The 19172-nt window shown below is 57.7% G+C and overlaps 1 protein-coding gene across 1 annotated transcript in view; it reads right to left on the bottom strand.

Moving 5' to 3' along the window:
* Grip2 (glutamate receptor interacting protein 2) overlaps positions 1-18656 on the bottom strand; it is a 32707-nt gene extending 14051 nt beyond the window's left edge. Inside the window, exons 1-12 of the mRNA XM_027931832.2 lie at positions 18617-18656; positions 9814-9894; positions 9402-9537; positions 8572-8717; positions 8019-8105; positions 7288-7363; positions 5934-6079; positions 4377-4524; positions 4119-4288; positions 2908-3033; positions 1696-1845; positions 383-569 (exon numbers count right to left, since the gene is read on the bottom strand). Coding sequence (XP_027787633.2) covers positions 383-569; positions 1696-1845; positions 2908-3033; positions 4119-4288; positions 4377-4524; positions 5934-6079; positions 7288-7363; positions 8019-8105; positions 8572-8717; positions 9402-9537; positions 9814-9894; positions 18617-18656 — 1493 coding nt within the window. The remainder of the gene's footprint in view (positions 1-382; positions 570-1695; positions 1846-2907; positions 3034-4118; positions 4289-4376; positions 4525-5933; positions 6080-7287; positions 7364-8018; positions 8106-8571; positions 8718-9401; positions 9538-9813; positions 9895-18616) is intronic.
* Positions 18657-19172: the final 516 nt, after the last annotated feature.

The following is a 19172-nucleotide window of genomic DNA, read 5'->3' as shown; positions in this document are numbered from 1 at the left end:
CCGTCCTGGGCCTCGGTTTGTCTGTCTGTCCATGGGGGGAGATGCCAGAGTCCTCACAAGATCCTCAGATAGAGGACTCCGCAGGGCACACAGGCTGTGTGATCCTGGGCAAATGAATCAACTTCTCTGAGCCTCGACTGTCAACATGGGGATGGTCGATTCGATGGTTGAGATACACTAAGGAAGCTTGGTGTTTTGACTCAGTTTCCCCACTGTCCCCTTTGTCAGTTTTATAGGATAAAACCAATATCCTGCCAGCATCACTACACCTGGTCTTTGAGGCAATACCAAGATGGTCAATGTGATAACGGCTATCAATTGACGGGAGGGTAGCATATACAGGGTGGATACACTGGACAAAGGGGAAGGGCAGCAGGCTCACCTCTCAGCCGGGCTGTCGGGCTCAATGAAGCGCACCAAGGGTGGAGAGGACAGGGTCTCAGTGGCGAAGAAGCCGCCCTGGAGCTGCAGGCCGAAGCCATTGAGGGGATCTCCGCAGAGTATGACCTCTGTGGTCTCTGTGTGTATGATCTGCCCACCTGGCCCCACCGTGCTGGAAGCCAGGGATACTGGGGACAGGTGATCATGGCACTCAGGTGGCCCGCCCCAGAGAGGCCTTACCAGAGCCCACCCACACCAAAGCCTGAGGGCCACGTAAGCAAGAGTCCTGACTCGACCTGGGGTCCACTCTGACCCTTAGTTTCCTCATCTGTGCCATGGGATCATAACTCCTACCTGCTTGGGGCAAGGACTAAAGAAGACAGTATGTGGGGACCTGATTTTGTAACACAGAGATTCTGGGGCTCTGCATAATTATGTTACTTTCGTTCCTTCTTAACTGCATGGGATATGTTCCAAGTCCTGAACCCTGTGTATACTATGCTTTTTCCTAGACACACACGCCTATGACAAAGTTTAATTTATAAATTAGCTGCAGTAAGAGACTAACAATAACTATTAATAAAATAGAATAAAACCAATATCCTGCCAGCCTAGGGAGGCTTGGTCTTTGAGGCCATTCTGAAGTAAAATAAGTGTCACTGCAATATCAAGATGGTCAATGTGATAATAGCTATTAATTGACGGGAGAGTAGCATATACAGGGTGGATACACCAGTGGTAATGGTTTCATTGAGATACAAGTCACCTGTCAGAGTAGTTGCCCATTTAAAGTGTCCGATTCAATGGTTTTAGTGTGTTCACCACAATCAATAGGTTGATTGACCCCAGGGAAATTTTGTTATTGCTCCCAATCCTCCCATCTCACCCAGCCCTCGGCCACCATGGATCTTTTTGTCTCTGTAAAATTTTCCGTTTTCTGGATGTTTCATGGAAATAGAATGGTATAGTACATGATCTTTAGCAACTGGCTTCGTGGCAGAATATTTTCCGAGGACACTGGTGTCATAGCATGGATCAGAATCTTGGATTAAACCCAGGGGCACTTCACCACTGAGCCACATCCGCAGCCCTTTTTATTTTTTATTTAGTGTCTCACTAAGTTGCTTAGGGCCTTCATAAGTTGCTGAGGTTAGCCTCCAACTTACGATCCTCCTGCCTCAACCTCCCAAGCCCCTGGGATGACAGATGTGCGCCACTGAGCCCGGCCTGCCCTGCCTCCCCAGGTGCCCTGCCCCGCCCTCTGGAAAACCTCACTCCCAGCATACAGGTGGCCCAAAGAGACCAAAGGCTTACGCGAACTCCTGTGCTCCCTCCTCCGCTGCCTCCTCCGCCCCATGGTGGTCCTGGGGCTCATGGGCTGGGATCCGCGGGGCAGGGTGCTGGGGTTGGTGCAGGAAAAGGCATGGTTCATGGTCGGTGAGGAAAAGGGTGTAGAGGACGAGGCTGGGGAGATAAGAGCACAGCCCTGTGAACCCCCGGCAGGGCCCCTCACCCTGCTGTGCAGTAGGACCCGGGAAGTCACCCACCCGCCCAGAGACTGGGGAGGCGGTCCTCCTGACACCTCAGATATTCGCTGTGTGACCTCAGGCAAGTCTCTCTCCCTCTCTGGGCCTCAATGACTCTACAGTTTCCATAGACCCAGTGGGACCTGGCTGTGAGGGTGTGGCTTGCTCTGAGGGTGTGGCTTGCTCTGGGGGTGTGGCTTGCTCTGAGGGTGTGGCTTGCTCTGGGGCTGTGGCTTGCTCTGGGGTGTGGCTTGCTCTGGGGGTGTGGCTTGCTCTGGGGTGTGGCTTGCTCCGAGGGTGTGGCTTGCTCTGGGGTGTGGCTTGCTCCAAGGGTGTGGCTTGCTCTGGGGGTGTGGCTTGCTCTGGGGTGTGGCTTGCTCTGGGTGTGGCTTGCTCTGAGGGTGTGGCTTGCTCTGAGGGTGTGGCTTGCTCTGGGGGTGTGGCTTGCTCTGGGGGGTGTGGCTTGCTCTAAGGGTTTGGCTTGCTCTGGGGGTGTGGCTTGCTCTGAGGGTGTGGCTTACTCTGGGGTGTGGCTTGCTCTGAGGGTGTGGCTTGCTCTGGGGGTGTGGCTTGCTCTGGGGTGTGGCTTGCTCTGGGTGTGGCTTTCTCTGAGGGTGTGGCTTGCTCTGGGTGTGGCTTGCTCTGGGTGTGGCTTGCTCTGAGGGTGTGGCTTACTCTGGGGTGTGGCTTGCTCTGGGGTGTGGCTTGCTCTGGGGTGTGGCTTGCTCTAAGGGTGTGGCTTGCTCTGGGTGTGGCTTGCTCTGGGGGTGTGGCTTGCTCTGGGTGTGGCTTGCTCTGAGGGTGTGGCTTGCTCTGAGGATGTGGCTTGCTCTGGGGGCGTGGTTTGCTCTGGAGGCGTCGCCCTTCTTGTTCCTGACACTCTGGGTGACAGTGGCCCGGCCTCCTAATCTAGGTCTTGCTCTCCTCCATTAGTACACCGCCCCCTCCCTAGGAAAAAGCGACAGGGGACCGTCTGGCTGTGGCCACTTGGGTGCGTTACATCGGCTCCGGTCCTGGCTGCCAGCTGTGGCCCAGGTGGGCGTCCTGCAGTGGCCAGGCCTCGGGCTGTGGCAGGAGGACACACAGGGGTCCCAGCGGTGGGGTGGCTCGCTCCTCTGCAGCTTGACTGGAGTGGACAGGTAAGCGGGAGAGACGGACAGACAGACGGACAGACAGGCGTTAGGAACAGGGAGACCCAGCTCACCTGCACCCGTGGAGCCTGCTTTCCCCTGTGCACGGGGAGAGGATGAAGCAGGGGACCCGGGCCTGGGCATCTATGGGACCTGCTGCGCCCCAGGAAGTGCCAGGGCCTGGCTCTGCTGCAGGGCACCGGCCTCCCTTCCCCAGCCTCACCCCCAGGGGACTCCATCTGAGCCTCTGCTGCCCCAGGGGTCCCCCTGGCCCCTCTGTGAGATCCTGCTTCCCCATCTCAGCCTCCAAACTGGGACCAGACCTCTCCTCCCAGACCGCCCCAGGCCCCTGCCTGGCCCTCCCTCGCACTGGGCCACCATGTCCTTGGATAGACAGGGGAGGACTGGGCTGATTTTGCCATTGATTCCATGTCCCACCCCGACCCTGGGGCTTGGCCAGCTAATGGAGCAGGGGAAATTTCAGCTCTGTGAGGGGCCCGGTGGCCCACGCCTGGATTCCCAGCGGCTCAGGAGGCTGAGGCAGGAGGATAGCAAGTTAGAGGCCAGCCTCAGCCACTTAGCAAGGCCCTGAGCACCTGAGGGAGACCCTGTCTCTAAATAAAAAATAAAAAGGGCTGGGGAGGGGGTTCTGTGGTGAAGCACCCCTGGGTACCAATTAAAAAAAAAGAGTCTCAGCCCTGTCACTGCCCAGGTGTGGAATCTGGACAGCTCACTTAACCTCTCTGTGCCTTGTGATCATCTGTAAAATGGGATCAAGACAGGGCCACCTCCTCAGGTCACAGAGAGGACTGGAATGAAGTATGATGAGCTTTCCAGCAAGGATGGGCACTTAGTAGTGGCTCAGTTAAAGAGAGCCCGGGGACGGTTAGCGGCTGGTGGCCTGTGAGATGCTGTACCTACGTCTCTGAGCCTCAGCTGCCTCAGTTTCCCGTGTGAAATGGGACAATAGTTAACAGTGGCCTCACGCTGTCCCTCCAGGCTGGAGTCCTGGGCTTCCTGGTCCTCTGCACCCACCGGTCAGCCCTGGGCTGCGGCCAGGACCACAGCCGAGGGGACCTACCTGCTTCCGAGGGCTTCAGGGGCCGCTGGCTCGGGGGCACAGGGAAGATCTCCAGCCGCACCTTCTCGGACACACTGGCCAGGAGCTTGGTGGCCTCCTGCAGCGAACAGTGCTCCGTGCTGGTTCCGTCGATGGCCAGAATGTGGTCTCCGGCATGCAGGGCCCCGCTCCTGGCCAGACAGGGGACAGAGAAGGCGCGTCCAGCCGGTCAGAGCTGCGGGCCACCTGTCCCCTGCGCCCACGCCCCCACAGCCTCACCTGTCCACCACGCTGGCTGGCTTGATGCGGTCGATGGTGAGGACGGGCTTGTTCTGGTGGGAGCCTGTGGTCAGCGAGATCCCCAGGGCGGACCCCGGAGTCTTGGCTATTTCCACCACCAAGGGCCCCGGGGCACTGGCCACCATGTCTGGCACGAGGGGAAAGAAATCTTAAAAGAGGTTTGAAACCCAAATATCGAGCACCCTCCTTCCCAGTCCCTCTGCGCTCTCTCCACTGAACACCTGCTGCCCCAAAGGGAAGAACATGCCCACTCGACGGACCAGAAAACCAAGTCCTGCCCGCCTTCCCAGCAGCTTGGGAGGCTGAGGCAGGAGGATCGGCAGTCGGAGGCCAGCCTCAGCAACTAAGGGAGGCCCTAAGCAACTTAGCAGGATCTTGTGTCCAAATAAAAATAAAAAAGGGCTGGGGATGGGGACCGCGGTGAAGCACCCCTAGTGAAGCACCCAGGGTGAATAATAATTTGTCTGCATTTATTGAGTGCCTGCTGTATGCCAGCAATGAATGTTGGCTACGATCTGTCCTCGTCTTAGAAATCAAACGGGACCTCCGTGAACACACCCAGTGGCTTCAAGTCCAAACCTCGGTGTCACCCTGAGCCACTGCCACGCTTGCTGTGCATCCAGATGCCAGCCCATCAGACCAGCCTGACCCTCGTGGGGGTCAGGTCCACCTCCATTACCAGCCTGGTCCAGTCTCCATGAGTGACAGTCGGCTCCTCCGGCTGATTGGCTTCCACTCTCATCCTGCCTCCTCTGTCCTTACCCCCTCCCACTCACTCCCATCTGCTCCAGTCAGACAGGCTTCATCCAAGTCAATCCGGCTAGGCTCGTGCCCCAGGGCCTTTGCACCAGCTGCTTCCTTCCCTCACTACCCGAGTTAGACAGCACCCTGGGCCTTTCCCCTCCCACACCCCTGCCTTTTCTTCTTCTGTCCCACTGTGCTAATAGCCGCCTGGCACCTCATGTGTGTGTTTGGTACTGGAAATGGACCCCAGAGGTGTCTCCCCACTGAGCCACATCCCCGGTCCTTATTTTTTTTAAAATATTTTAAAAAATTTATTTGATGTGGTGCTGAGGATCGAACCCAGGGCCTCGATCGTGTGAGGCCAAGCGCTCTGCCGCTGAGCCACAAGCCCAGCCACGCCCCATTCCTTTTTTGAAATTTTATTTTGAGACAATTTGTTGCTAAGTTGCCTGAGGCTAGCCTCACACCTGCAATCCTCCCGCCTCAGCCTCCCAAGGAGCCGGGATGACAGGCATGCGCCACGGCACCTGGTGACACACACTGTTTCTTATCTCTTCTGTTTTCTGACCTTGTCTGCTCACCAGAACGTCAGCTCTGTGAGAACAGAGTCCTGTTGGGTCCCGGGTGCATCAAGCAATCCCGGCCAGACAGGATTTAACGCCTAGAGAGGCTCAGAGAGGCTAAGTGACTGGCTGGAGGTCACACATCCTGGGCAATGGGAAGGAGCTATGGCCACTGCCTGCATGCCCCACCTCGGACTCTTTCCTGTCCCAACCCTGGTCCCCGATGTACCTGGGGTGGCCACATCGTACTCCACCTGGAAGAGAGCTTCCTGGCTGCACTGCTGCAAGGTGGCCAGGGCGGTGGCATGGCTGGCCCCGTGCAGGGGGATCCCGTCAACACTGAGCAACCTGTCGCCCACCTTTAAGGAACCTTCCCTGCAGGGAAGGGCACAGTCAGACAGGTGGCCCCTGTGGGAGCGCAGGGCACCGCACAGAAGGCAGGACTGGGAAGGGAGGGGGCGTGGAGCGAAGGCAGGGGAGGGGCGGGGGCGCGAGAAAGAAGGGATGCCCGGATGTACCCAGGGTGGCCCTGGCCTCCGCCACCCCCTTGGTAAGGAGGAATCCACAGGCAGCCTGGACTCCATCCTAGAACCTCTAAGCTGGGGCCCACTCCTGCACCAGGGCCCAGAGAGGGTGTCTGGCCTGCCAGGGTCACACAGCATCAGAGGTGGGATGGCCTTGGGCTTCCCATTGCCTATCACAAAGGTCCCCTTTTCCATTGTTTCGGTAGTGGATCTGGCCTGGCGACAAGAACTTGGCAGGGGCCTCAGGAGAGGGGGCCCTAGCCGCGTCCATTGACCTCCCCCCCCCACCCCCCACCTCTTGTTTGGGTCAAATCCCAGGCCTGGATGCCTCAGGGGCCCCAACAGGTGGCCAAAGCTATTCTGGGAAGTTCTCTGAATAGCAGTTCACACGGCCCTGTCCCAAGGACAGATTTAGATTGGTGACAAGGCCATTCCAGGGCTTCTCTTAAAATGGCCAGGAAATCTCCTGCTGGGGAGGGGCCTGGGGCTTGGAGAGGGGCGGGGCGGGGCTTGGAGAGGGGCGGGGTGGGGCTTGGAGAGGGGCGGGGCTGGGGCTTGGAGAGGGGCGGGGTGGGGCTTGGAGAGGGGCGGGGCTGGGGCTTGAAGAGGGGTGGGGCAGGGCTTGGAGAGGGGCGGGGCTGGGCTTGGAGAGGGGCGGGGCTGGGCTTGGAGAGGGGCGGGGCTGGGCTTGGAGAGGGGTGGGGCGGGGCTTGGAGAGGGGTAGGGCGGGGCTTGGGGAGGGAAGGGGCGGGGATTTTCTGCCCAGGGACCCAGGCATTGCCTAGAGGCTGAGTGACAGCCAGAACCAGCCAATCACAGAGCCCCGGGGGACCTGAGCGAGCAGGAGGTGGGGGTAAGAGGGGCTTGGGGGGCAGCTCTGGAGTGACTTGTCCTGCTGCGCCCATGATGCTGAGGGCTCTGGGCACCGGGTGTGGCCTCTGCCGGCCTCAATCATTGCTCCGCAGAATGGGCACCATGGCCTCCGCTCTGCCCTCTCCCCACGGAGGCAGGGGAGGTCGGTGCGGTGTGAGGCTGTGGCTTCCTCCCATTGAGCCTCACCTGTCAGCTGGGCCACCAGGACGCACGTAGGTCAGGACGAGCGGGCGGGACTTGTGCACGTCTTCGTGGGCACCTCCTGAACGCAATTCAACAAGAGGCGGGAGTCACCTGCCCACCCCTTCCCTGATACCCAGAGGCCCCCCACCAAGCCCCTAGAACAGCCTTCCTCAATTAAACCTGCCTGAGGACCTTGTCCAACTATACATCTCTCCCCCACCCCCCACCCACCCTGCATTGATGGGACGAGGGACAGGGAACACGACCAATCTCTCTCTGTTAAATGACTTGCTTCCTTTCCTGTGAGTTCATCTTATTTCCCTTTTTGCCCTGGTTGCTAGGCAGCTCCAAACTTTGTTCTCAGTCTCACAGTAGCTTTCACCATAATTTTCTCTTTTTTTTTGGGGGGGGGTACCGGGGATTGAACCCAGGTGCACTTAACCATGGAGCCCCCTCCCCAGCCCTTTTTATTTTTATTTTGAGCCAGGGTCTCATTGAGTTGCTTAGGGCCTCGCTAAGTTGCTGAGGCTGGCTTTGAACTTGCAATCCTCCTGCCTCAGCCTTCTGAGCCGCTGGGAAGACAGGCATGCGCCACTGCATCCCGCTCACCACAATTTTTTTAAATATGATTTTTCTCTTAGATATCTGTCACATTCATTAAAGCAAAATTGAGCACACAGGAAATGACCCTTGTGTCCCCACCCACTAACTGCAAGGGTGATTCTCACACTGACCTCTGAGGACGAAGCCAAAGCTGTTCCCCTCTTTGTACAGTGAGATGTCCACCGTCTTGGAAATGATCTTGGGGTTGTTTTCGGGGGCTGGAGAGAAACAGAGACTCCTATGAGTCCCACTGTCACACCCCTAAGCCGGCAGATGTCCCCCAAGCTTATTCCAGCAGCTCACACTCCCCGTAGTGCCCTACTTAGAGGGAGGAGCCTGCCTCCTGTTCACAAAGAGGCTGCCAAAACCCGGGCTTGAGTCAAGTCTCAAATGTCCAGACTTGAGAGCAACTTGGGGAACTCAGAGCGTGGCCCACCCCAGGGCAGTGGGGACGGGGCGTGGTCAGCCCATGTCCCCCAAATCACCCCCCCCCCCCCAGGAAAAACATCTGGAAATTCAATATGCAAAAGCAGATAGGGTCCTGTCGCCTCCTGGTGACAGCGTACCGCATCCATGTCCTGAGCGAGGCATGGATGTCTGTGGGTCCCCCCCGTGTCTGGCACGACCCCCACCCCCCAGGCCCTGGCAGGAGGTAGCCGGAGAGAGTTCCCGGGGGGCACCCACCGGGCGGGGGCAGCTCATACTCCACCTCCAACACCACGCGCTCGCCCACGTTTTTGAGCAGGGTGATGATCTCGTCGTGCCGCAGCCTGGTCAGGTGGATCCCGTTCACTGACCGGATGTAGTCCCCCACGTTCAGCAGGTCGCTCCTAAACCAGGGGGGACCCCAGAGTGACCGGGCTGGACCAGCCCCTGGGACGCAGACCCACCTCCCCTCCCTGGGACCCTGAGGATTTCTGGATCCTCCTTTGGACAAAATGGGAAAGTCGAGGCCCAGAGAGGTCAAGGGCCTGTCCAGCGAGTGCAGATCTGAACCTAGGATGGGGGACACCAGGCCTCCCCCACTCTGTCCCCGTCCCATCTTGTTGTCCTCTAAGCAGGTTTATTTTTTTTTAGGCTGAGTTGCTCAGGGCCTCGCTGAGAGGCTGGCCTCCCATCTGCGATCCTCCTGCCTCAGCCTCCTGAGCTGCTGGGATGACAGGCGCACGCAGGCTGTCTGTCACCTTCTTGATGATGACTCCGGTCAGCCCAGGGACAAGCCCAAGGAATGTCCAGAATATCACATCTGTGTCACTCCCTAAGTTGGTCCTGGCTTGCCAGATGATGGCTCACATGGGCACCTAGCAGCGCCCGAGGAGCCTGCTGGGTAGGTACTGCAGGGAACAGCATTTTAGGCAGAGGGAACAGCCCAGGCAAAGACCAGAGGGACAGACACACAGCCTGGCAAGGGGAGAGGGGTGACCGTTCTTGGGTGCTTCACAATGGCCTCAGCCCAGGCTCTCGGGATCCCTCATGTCCCCCTCCTGCTGTCCCCGGCCAAGCCCATGCCTCACCTGGCTGCGAGGCCCCCGGGCCTCAGGTTGGAGACCCTGGGCTTCCCATCCTTATCGGTGCCTCCGGAGATGGTCAGGCCCAGGGTGCTGCCCTCCCGCTTGATCAGCTCCACCATGATGACCCCTCGGAACTCCTCTGCAGAAAGACGGGACCGTGAGCACGCAGCAGGGGACGGTTCTGGGGTCCCCTGGTCCAAGACGGGCGAGGCCAACCCCGGGGAGGCATGGGCACTGCGTTGCTAAATGCGGGGGGATATCATCTCATTTTTTTACAGCGGAGGATCAGAGAGGTGGAGCGACTGGCCCCAGGTCACAGAGCAAGCGAGTGGCAGAGCTGAGGCTCTGGGACGGGCATCCTGGGCTCGCTGTGCCTCCAGGGCAGGATGAGGGGGGAGGAAAGAGATCTCGTTACCTGGGATACTCTGTCGGCGGCATGCCAGGGCCACCTCAGGGCCTCCCGCGTCCTTGCCACCTTTGCAATACGGCCCATCGTCTGCAGGGGACAAAGACAAGACACCCTGGTTTCCACCGTATCTCAGCCCAGAGGGCGCCCCCTGCCTGGGGCTGTGGGATTTTTCCTCTGGGTGGCAGCCACTAGGAACCCCGGATCCTCCTCTAGGGAACCCTCATGGACTCCCTTGTCCTAAAGAAGCTCCCCCCGCCCCTCCACCCCAGGTCTTCTGGTCAAATGTCACTGTTGTGAGTCCCCGCCAGGTCCTGGAGCTTCCGGGCCACTCTGTGGTCGAAGAGTCAGCGCCATCTGCGGGTGGTGACGTTAGTCTGGTGGGTGATGCAATTCCACTGTACCCCAGAAGGAAGCTGAGACTCAGAGAGGGATAGTTCCAAGTCCAGGGTCACACAGCTGGGGAGTTGTTACAAAGCAGATCAGAACCCACGGCTGCTGACCCTGCCAGGAGGGACTGTGCTTGCCTACTTGCAGAGACGGGGAGCTCAGTCACACACAGGTGCCACCACCCATGTGTGACAGTACTGACTCAGTCTTGAGTGGCCATAACCAAGGCTTATTTGTGAGGACTATTTTTTTTTTTTATGGTATCAGGGACCAAACCCAGGGGCACTTAGCCACTGAGCCACATCCCCAGCCCTTTTTATTTCTCCATTTGGAGACAGGATCTTGCCTAGGTTGTTTTGGGCTTCACTGAGTTGTGGAGGCTGGCCTCCAACCTGCGATCCTCCTGCCTCAGCCTCCCAAGTCGCTGGGATCACAGGCGTGTGCCTCCACACCTGGCTTGTCTTGAGTACTCCCTAAATCACCTCTAGACAACTTAGAATACTGAGTATGAAGTAAATATGAGAGAAATAGTTGCCCTCCTGTAGCATCCAGGAAAGAACCAGGAAAACAAAACTCGATACATGTTTAATACAGAGGCAATTTTTTTTCCCCTAATATTATCAACCCAGGGTTTGGAAAATGCCTCTTAACAACCTCTATCATCAAGCTCTGGGACATTTTCATCACCTCCTCAAATTCTCCTTTGCTGCTCCTTTATATCTATCCCTTGCCAGCCTTGGTTTCTGACATGCACCGCTCTGTTCTGGTCCTATAATTTTGCCCTTTCCAGAAGGAGACTATCCATGGAGTCCTGCCGTATTGCAGGCTTTTGAGCCTCATTTTGTGTGTGTGTGTGTGTGTGACTTAGCATAATCATTTGCTATTCACCCGCATGGCGTGTGTGGGTATTTGGTTTCTTGTTATTATCAACAACGCATGATCCATTCAGTGGCTGTACCAGATTTTTTTTTTTTTTTTTTTTTTTTTTTTTTGCCTTTCATCTGGTGAAAGGCGTTTCTGTTGTTTTCAATTTGGGCTCATTTTGCAGGGAGCATAATAAACATTTCCATCCAGGTTTGAGTTGGAACTTGAATTTCCATTTCCCTTGGATAAAGCCTCAGGAGTAGGATTGACGGGGTGATTCTGCAAGGACGGGGGTTCACTGTGTAAGAAGCCGCCCGAGGACTCAGAGTGGGTGTGTGCCCCTTCCCCCTGCCACCAAATCATCTTTTGCTAAGTTGTTGAGGCTGGCCTCCAACTTGCGATCCTCCTGCCTCAGCCTCCAGAGTTGCTGCGGGGACAGGTGTGCACCATCAGGCCCGGCACCGCTCCTTTTTTGATCTTTTTCCACACCTGAGGTTTGCCTGACTTTCCTGAGCGGTCATCTGTGCATTTCAAGGCAATCGGAAGCTAGATTTCCACTGCAACAACCGCAGGACCCGCCTCCCACGCCATGCCCTTTATTACTCTGATCATATCCCAGATTACCCCTCGCGTCCTGCCCACCCACACTGTCTCATTCGGTCCTGTTCACGACTCACAGTGACTCTGGCAAGAGGCAGAGGGTACCATCATGCCCACTTGACAGATAAGCAAACTGAGGCTCCAGCATATGCCCCGCGCTGTCCCCGGAGAAGGGTCTCCCTGCCACCCTGACCCCCTGGCTCCAGCCAGGCCTCCTGAGTGTCCTGCCCCCGCCCTCCGCCAGCTGCGAGGAGGCCACGCCCCTCCCCCCTCCCTGCTCAGGGACAGAAAGGAGGGTAGGGGGAGCCACCTGGGCAGGTGGCCGAGGACTTACCCCATCCCTGCAGGTCTTTGTTATGAGGGGGAGGGTCAGATTAGGGGTCAGCCTGGGTAAATGGGCCTGACCCTGAATCAGGACTTGGGATGGGCCAAGTCCAGGTCGGGACTGAGTCACACCAAGACCAGGGCTCAGTCCACAGGGACTTTCAACCTCTACAATAAAGGCATTTTCTGCTAGATAAGTCCTGGTGGTGACGGTGGGGAGCCTCTCTTCTGCGTTGTAGGAAGTTCAAGTGTCACCAGATGCCGGGTGTCAACCCGAAATCACTCCAGACCCTGCCAAAGGTTCCCCAGGACAGCAACGTCAGCCTGCACTGGGCACCGAGCTCGACAGTCAGGGGCGGGGCCAGCCTGGGAAGGGGGCGGGGCTCGACCATGGGAAAGGGGCGGGGCTCGACCATGGGAAAGGGGCGGGGCTCATCCGTGGGAAAGGGGCGGGGCTCAACCGTGGGAAAGGGGTGGGGCCAACCAGAGGCGGGGCTAAGTCTGGAAAAGGGCGGGGCCAGCCTGGTTGAGGGGAGGGTTCAACCAGGGGCGAAGGGAGACTGGGAAAGGGGCGGGGCCACTCCCAGTAAAGGGAGGGTTCAACTAGAGGCGGGGCTAGTAAGCCTGGGAAAGGGCGGGGCCAGCCTGGGTGAGGGTCATGTTTAGCCAGGGGCTGAGCTTAGTCTGGGAGAGGAGAGGGCCACCCTGGGAAAAGGGTGGGGCTCATCCCTGTAAGGGGCGGGGCCAGCCTAAGTGACGGGCGGAGCTCAGTCTGAGAAGGGGCGGGGCCATCTTGGGTAAGGGGAAGGCTCAGCCTGGGTAAGGGGCGGGCTCAGTCAGGGGAGGGGCTAAGTCTGGGAAAGGGCAGGGCCTGCCTGGGTGAGGGGCTTGTGCAGCTAGGGGTGGGGCTCAGCCTGGAAGAGGGCGGGGCCAGCTTGGGTAAGGGGAAGGCTTAGCCAGGGGCAGGGCTCAGTCTGGGAAAGGGCAGGGCCAGCCTGGGTGAGGGGAGTGTTCAGCCTGGGGCTGGGCTCAGTCTGGGAAAGGGCGGGGCCTGCCTGGGTAAGGGGCGGGCTCAGCCAGGGGCGGGGCTCAGATTGGGGGAGGGCGGGGCCAGCCTGGGTAAGGGGCGGGCTTAGCCAAGGGCGGGGCTCAGTCTGGGAAAGGGCGGGGTCTGCCTGGGAAAGGGGCGGGGCCAGCCTTGTAGGGGGCGGGGCCAGGATGGATAAGGGGCGGGGCTCAGTCTGGGAGAAGGAGGGGCCAGTCTGGATCAAGGTTTCAGGGTCCTGGAAATGCCACCATCTTCACTCTAACCCCTGAGACACTGTCCCAGCTCTCCAGTCACTGCTCCACCAAATAGCTGCATGCCCTTGGCTTGGCAGGAGCTGCTAAATAACAAATCAAACAGCAGTTAAGCCGGTGCTCACTTCCCTGGGCCCCCTGGGGCTGGGTCCCCAGCAGCTCGGCTCCCCCCTCCTTCCCCGGACCCCCTGTCGCATCAGCTGCCACGGAGGCAAGTAACACCCCATTAAGTCTAATGCCTCCCATTAGGGCTCCCTAATACGCACTTCATTTCGATTCAACAAGATGTTTCTGAGCTAATAAAATTAAAAAGACTGGATTCTGTCAACTGTGTGACAGGGAGCGTCTCGCGTATTTCACGAGGGCAATTCTGAAATGAAAATGTGTCTTATCCCGTGCAAATTAGATTCTGTCACTGGAAAATCCCTCTCTCCTCCTGTGTCCCGGGAAGACGGGAGCTAAGCTGCATGCTGGGAGGTTTCTGCACGTATGGGACAAGGGGCGTGGAGGGGGGTGACAATCCGCTTAAGGAAGCTGGGGACCAAGTTCACCAAATTCAGAGCAAGAGCCCCAGAGAGCGGAACTGAGCGGGACGATAGTCCAAGGTGGAGTTTTGAGCCCTGATGATCAAAAGAATCAGAAACTTTGAGGAAGGATGGTGGACAGGGTCCCCCAATTCGGGGTCTGACACCCAGGCTGGACCCACTAGCTGCTAAAGAGAGAACCCAATTCCTGGCGTGGTCTCCTCCAAGTTCATCTCATCCAGTATTCAGGTTTTGCTCCATTGCTGAGCTGGGCTGCACTGTGACACCCTGGGGACACCCTTGGGACAGCTGAAGTATGTGGGTCTGCTTGTCTCAACACCGAGTGGCCCCAATTCCCTCATTTCTCCCCGATTTTCCTGGCTTTGGGCTCAAAATGCTTCTTTTCCCAGCTTGCTGCAGGGTGGAGGGAGCTGCAAACCAAGATTCATAGCACTGTGTGCCAACAGAGAGTCCATGGGTAATAAGTGAGACCTTGGGAGGGACTTCCCTGGGGAAGACACGTGCATTTTGGCCAAGAGGTCCCAGAGGGTGACATTATTTATAGAAAATTAAAAACAAAAAAAACCAAAAAAACCCCTGGGGTTCAGACCCCAGCCCCCTCCCTCAGGCGCATGCGCAGTGCCTCCCGGTCCCTCTTTGTTCTGGGACCTGGTAATTACATGCTTTAGCGATGAAGGCTTTTCAAAAACATCTTTCCCAACCCTTTTGCATCGGGAAACGTGCATTAAAAAAACAGAGATATTTTTATCCACATGTTTTTCCCCCCCACTTCGACTCCTTCCAGCAATGGGTAATTAGGAGATTTTTTGCCCAAGAACTGGCTTCGGAGGGGAATTCATTTCCATCGTGAAGCCAACGCGGTCCCCAGTCCCCAGCAGAAAAATGTGGCTTTGGGGAGCAGGGAGTGCAGGGAAAGATCTTGCCAGAAATCCAGCCCCCTCCCCCTCCACCTGGGGCCTGGTCCCCTGCTGTCCCCTGCTGGGTGGGGAGGGACTTCTTTAAGGTTAACAAAAGAGAAGTCACCCCTGAGACTGATGACCCGAAAAGGGATGTGGGGGTGAGGCTCAGGGGTGGGGCTGTCAGCTCAGCTCCAAGGTTGATTGACAGCTGGTTCCGCGGGCCCGGAATGAGCCGGTGCATGGGATCAACTTGGACACACGGGACAGCCTGCCATCTTCAGGAGCCCCCATGTGCCAATGCAGAAGGGGTCATGTACCTGGCTCCATTGTGGCCTCCACTGTCCCCTGGCTTCAACCTTTCAAGGATGCTCCGGAGGGACCCAGTGACAGTCCTTGACCCACCCCCAGCTTTCTGCTCTAAAAGAGATCTGACACAGGACGCTCTCTCAGAGCCTCAGTTTTGCCCTCTGCAGAATGGGGCGCTCCTACCCTGTTCTGGGGTCAAGGGGACCTGGTGTAGGGTGCAGAGGAAACACAGTGGTTCCTTTTCTGTCCCCCAGAGCATTCAAAGGTTTTCCTAGAGTTATGGCATCCACCGTTCTCCATGAGGGGGCGATGGTATGCGCTGGATAAATAGCATCTCACTTAATCGCCTTCACTCTGGAGATGGTATCAGCGTTATTCCCATTTGAAAAGATCAACAGGTGAAGTGGTGTCCTATGGTCAGGGGCAGGGCCAGAATTTGAACCCAGGACTTGTTCTAAGAACTTGAAAATGACCACAACGTTATCCTCACGCTATTCTTCAATGGCGGGTGCCATTACCACCTGCATGGTATCGATGAGGAAACTGAGGCACAGAGAGGTTTAGGAAACAGCTCAGTGTCACACAGCACCGATCCAGGATTCTTTAGCTTCTCCAGGGCTCTGGCCCTACCCTCCAGATCCACTCTTGGCTGCTCCCCAACTCCAGGATAGGCCTGGGGGGTGCTAAAGGACTGTCTGTAGCTCTGGGGCTGCTAAGTTCCAGAGAACAGGCAGCCCAGCATTTCTCATAGAACGTCTGACTCACTCAGTGCCAAGGATCGTAAGAGAAAATTAATTACGAGTACCCCTGGCACATGCCGGTAATCCCAGGGGTTCAGAGGCTGAGGCAGGAGGATCACAAGGTGGAGGCCAGCCTCAGCAACTTATGGAGGCCCCAAGCAACTTAACAAGATCCTGTCTCTCAATTAGGGAGATGGATGATCAGAGAGGTCACTCGGCTGGTAAGCTGCACAGCATCCAGGAGCCAGGTCTCTCTCAATCCCCAAAGGCCACATCCTTAACCCTTGGGTCCTCTCTCCTCCCTACACAGGAGGGCAGTGGGCCACTGACAGGTGTCAGGGCATTGGGAAGGGGGCTTCCAGGGTCCCCAAGTTACCTTCCACGCAGTGCACAGGACCTGGGGCCTGAAGCCACACCCCTGCCAGAGCCCATCTCCAGGGGGCATGGCAGTCCCCAACCAGGTGGGAGGTGGCTCAGGCTTGGCGATCTGTGCTCTGGGTCTGTGCCCCTCTGCCCTCCCTCTACCACTGGCTATAGCAAGGATATGACCTCGAAACTGGGTCACCTACAGAATGACTTAATTTTCCAGTAGCAGCTTCCTGAAGTTCCAAGAAGATCCCATCCAAAGTCCTCCCCACCGTGACAGCCTCTGGCCTCCCCAACCTCACCTCCTAATGCTCTCCTCTTCCCCAGCTCCACTCCTGCCTGCTGGCACGCCAATGGCTGTTCTACACACCCCACCCCAGGGCCTTTGCACTGCCTGTTGCTCTGCCCAGAATACTGTTTCCAGCCTGTACAAAGTGCTTCTCTCACTTCCTTCAGGAATTTATGGCAGGGGGCCTCCTCATCAGCTTTTTCTGGGGGCGGGGAGGGCAGGGGAAAGGACATTGAGGATTGAACTCACGGATTTCCCTATTTGGTGGGAGCTCAGAGTGGTTGCTCTGCTGGTAAGCTGCACAGCATCTCACCAGCTGCTTTTTTGGGGACTTTTCTAAAACACACTTATTTATCTGTCTTCTGGGATGTCAGGGGCAGGCAGGGACTGGGCTGGGCTTCCGTCTGTCGACTCCAGGGCTGGCCAGCACACGGGTCACTGTCCAACAAAACTGTTTTTGAATTCAGTTGCCATTTATGGGTTAGGAGAATGGGGATCAAAGAGATGCAAGTTATTCAAGGCCAGGGCTTCGGAAGGGGTGGAACCCGGACGCTAACTCGGGCCTCCCTGGCTCCAGGCTCCTGGCTGGGTGGCCTCTGAGGTCCCCTGGTGGCCCCAGCCCCAGCTGAGGGATCCCCAGGCTGAGAGGTGGCCCCCCTGAGAGCCCCTGGGGGGAACTGGGCAGCCCGGGGCTCAGCAAGGGACCCCTCCCCTGGACACATGCCACATAGCTACTCCCCAAGAGCTTTCCAGACCCCTGCTGGGTGGCCGATGTTCACTCAGGCCCTGGGGACAAGGACATCTTTGTGACAGGGAAGTCAGAAAAGGCCTCCCATCCTAGAGGCGGGAAAGTGGATGCTCGGGGCGGGGCTTCCTGGCCCAGTCTATGCGCGGACCTGCTGGGATTGGCCAGTCTGGGGATGGGCCTGCCTCTGATTGGCCCAGCCCCAGCCAATCAGGCCACAATCCCCCCCCCCACCCCAGGGGCGGCCACCGCTCAGAAGCCCAGTGATTGGTCAGCAATGGGCGTGGGATCCAAGCTGGGCCAATGAGAATCAGCCCAGCAACTTTGGCTGGAACTATCAGAAAACAGGCTCTTCCCTTAAGAGTTGGTTGACCTTAAGCTTGAAGGTCAAGAAGAGTCTGTCTGGAAATGAAGCCCAGAGTCCTAATGAAGCTAATTGAGCACCTGGATCCCGCTGCACCTGAAGCTGCTTTTTTGGACTTCAAAGAAAAAATAAAATAAAAAGAGCCTTTGGGCTGATGTCAACGGAGGCAGGTGACAACTCAGGAGGTTCTGGGACCTGGGGAGGACAGGAGGGTGAGGGCTGCAGTGGAGAAGATCAAGTAAATCATCAAAGACGGGTTAGAGAGTTCAAGAAAGGAGAGAGAGGTCACCTGATAGAGACAAGTCACCTACTATCCCGTGCCTCAGTTTCCCCAGCTGTAAAATGGGGGGGAATAACAGTATGCCACTTACGGTACTCTCTTGAGGATTAAATGAGAATATGCACACGCACACACACACACAAAAAAAAGAGTTTAGAACAGAGCCCAAAAGCCGAAGAACGTCACACAAATGTCACTCTTCTTACCCCTGCTGCTGGGGTGGGGGGCTGAGTCTGGGCACAGGGCTGACCTCTGACGACCCGTTACCAGGGTGGGGAGTGGGAGAAAGAGTCTCTGGGTCCTTCCGACCAGAGATGGGGGCGGGGCTATTAAAGTCATCTAAGTGGTCCTCCCTGACCCTCAGTCTCCTCTTCTGCCCTCTGGGACCACAGTCCCGGCCCTTAAAGTCATTGTGCAGCTATGCCCAGAGCATGCCAGGTGGGGGGGTGTGTGTGAAGGAGGGCAGGATGGGAGGGGGTGACCGCAGGGCACCGAGTAGGGAGTGATCTGGGGCCGGGAAGTTAGGCTTAGTCGCCCAGAGATGAATGGATGGACAGACAGACAGACAAGAGCACCCCACGGCTGCCCCACGGCCACTCCCCAGGAATGTGGTGACTGTGCCCCACCCTCCTGCCACCCAGCCAGGGCTCGGGGACTTCTCCCTCCCCCCCCCAACACTCTGCCCAAGTCCCTGGCCTCTGGAAGTGGCAGTCCCAAGGGCTGGTCACCCTGGTCCCCTGGCTTGGTGGCAGCCCCTGGGACCTGCGTGTCCAGCCCCCTGGCCCCGCCCCCCTCACCTACCCGCCTCTCCAGGGGTCTCCCGGCTCAGCCCGCACAGCATGTCCCCTTCTGTCCCCAGCCGCTGCCCACCAAGTCCCCTGGAGCCACCGGGCGGGGCCTCCTCCTTCCCAGGGAGGGACAGGGAGGGGACCTCGGCTCCCACTGGCTGGGCCCCGAGTCCACCCACTGCCAAGGGCGGCTCTCTGCTTAAAGGGGACACAGCTGTCATCAGGGCTGGCTCTGGGTTGGGGTCCCCAGTCCCCCCTGGGCTGAGTCTGGACAAGGGGTCTTTGCAGACGGCCTGCCCCGGGGCCCTGCGCTGACACCCTTGGGGACAGCGTGGCTCCAACACGCCCTGGCACTCTGGCCAGTGCGTCCCCTCCCCGGGCCTCAGTTTTTCCACCTGGAAAATGGGCACAGCGAGGCCCAAACTTGATGATTGCTTTTATTTAAAAAAAAAATACCCTGTTGCACAGAAACCCCACGAGTCGGGTCAACTCTCTGAAGGTGGCACCATGCGGGGACCTGTCCCTGCAGGTCTCAGTTTAGAAATCCTTATGCTGGAGCCCAGAGGGTC

Source organism: Marmota flaviventris, chromosome 20, assembly GCF_047511675.1.
Source record: "Marmota flaviventris isolate mMarFla1 chromosome 20, mMarFla1.hap1, whole genome shotgun sequence".
NCBI lineage: Eukaryota > Metazoa > Chordata > Mammalia > Rodentia > Sciuridae > Marmota > Marmota flaviventris.
This window is presented reverse-complemented; position numbering and strand designations above follow the sequence as displayed.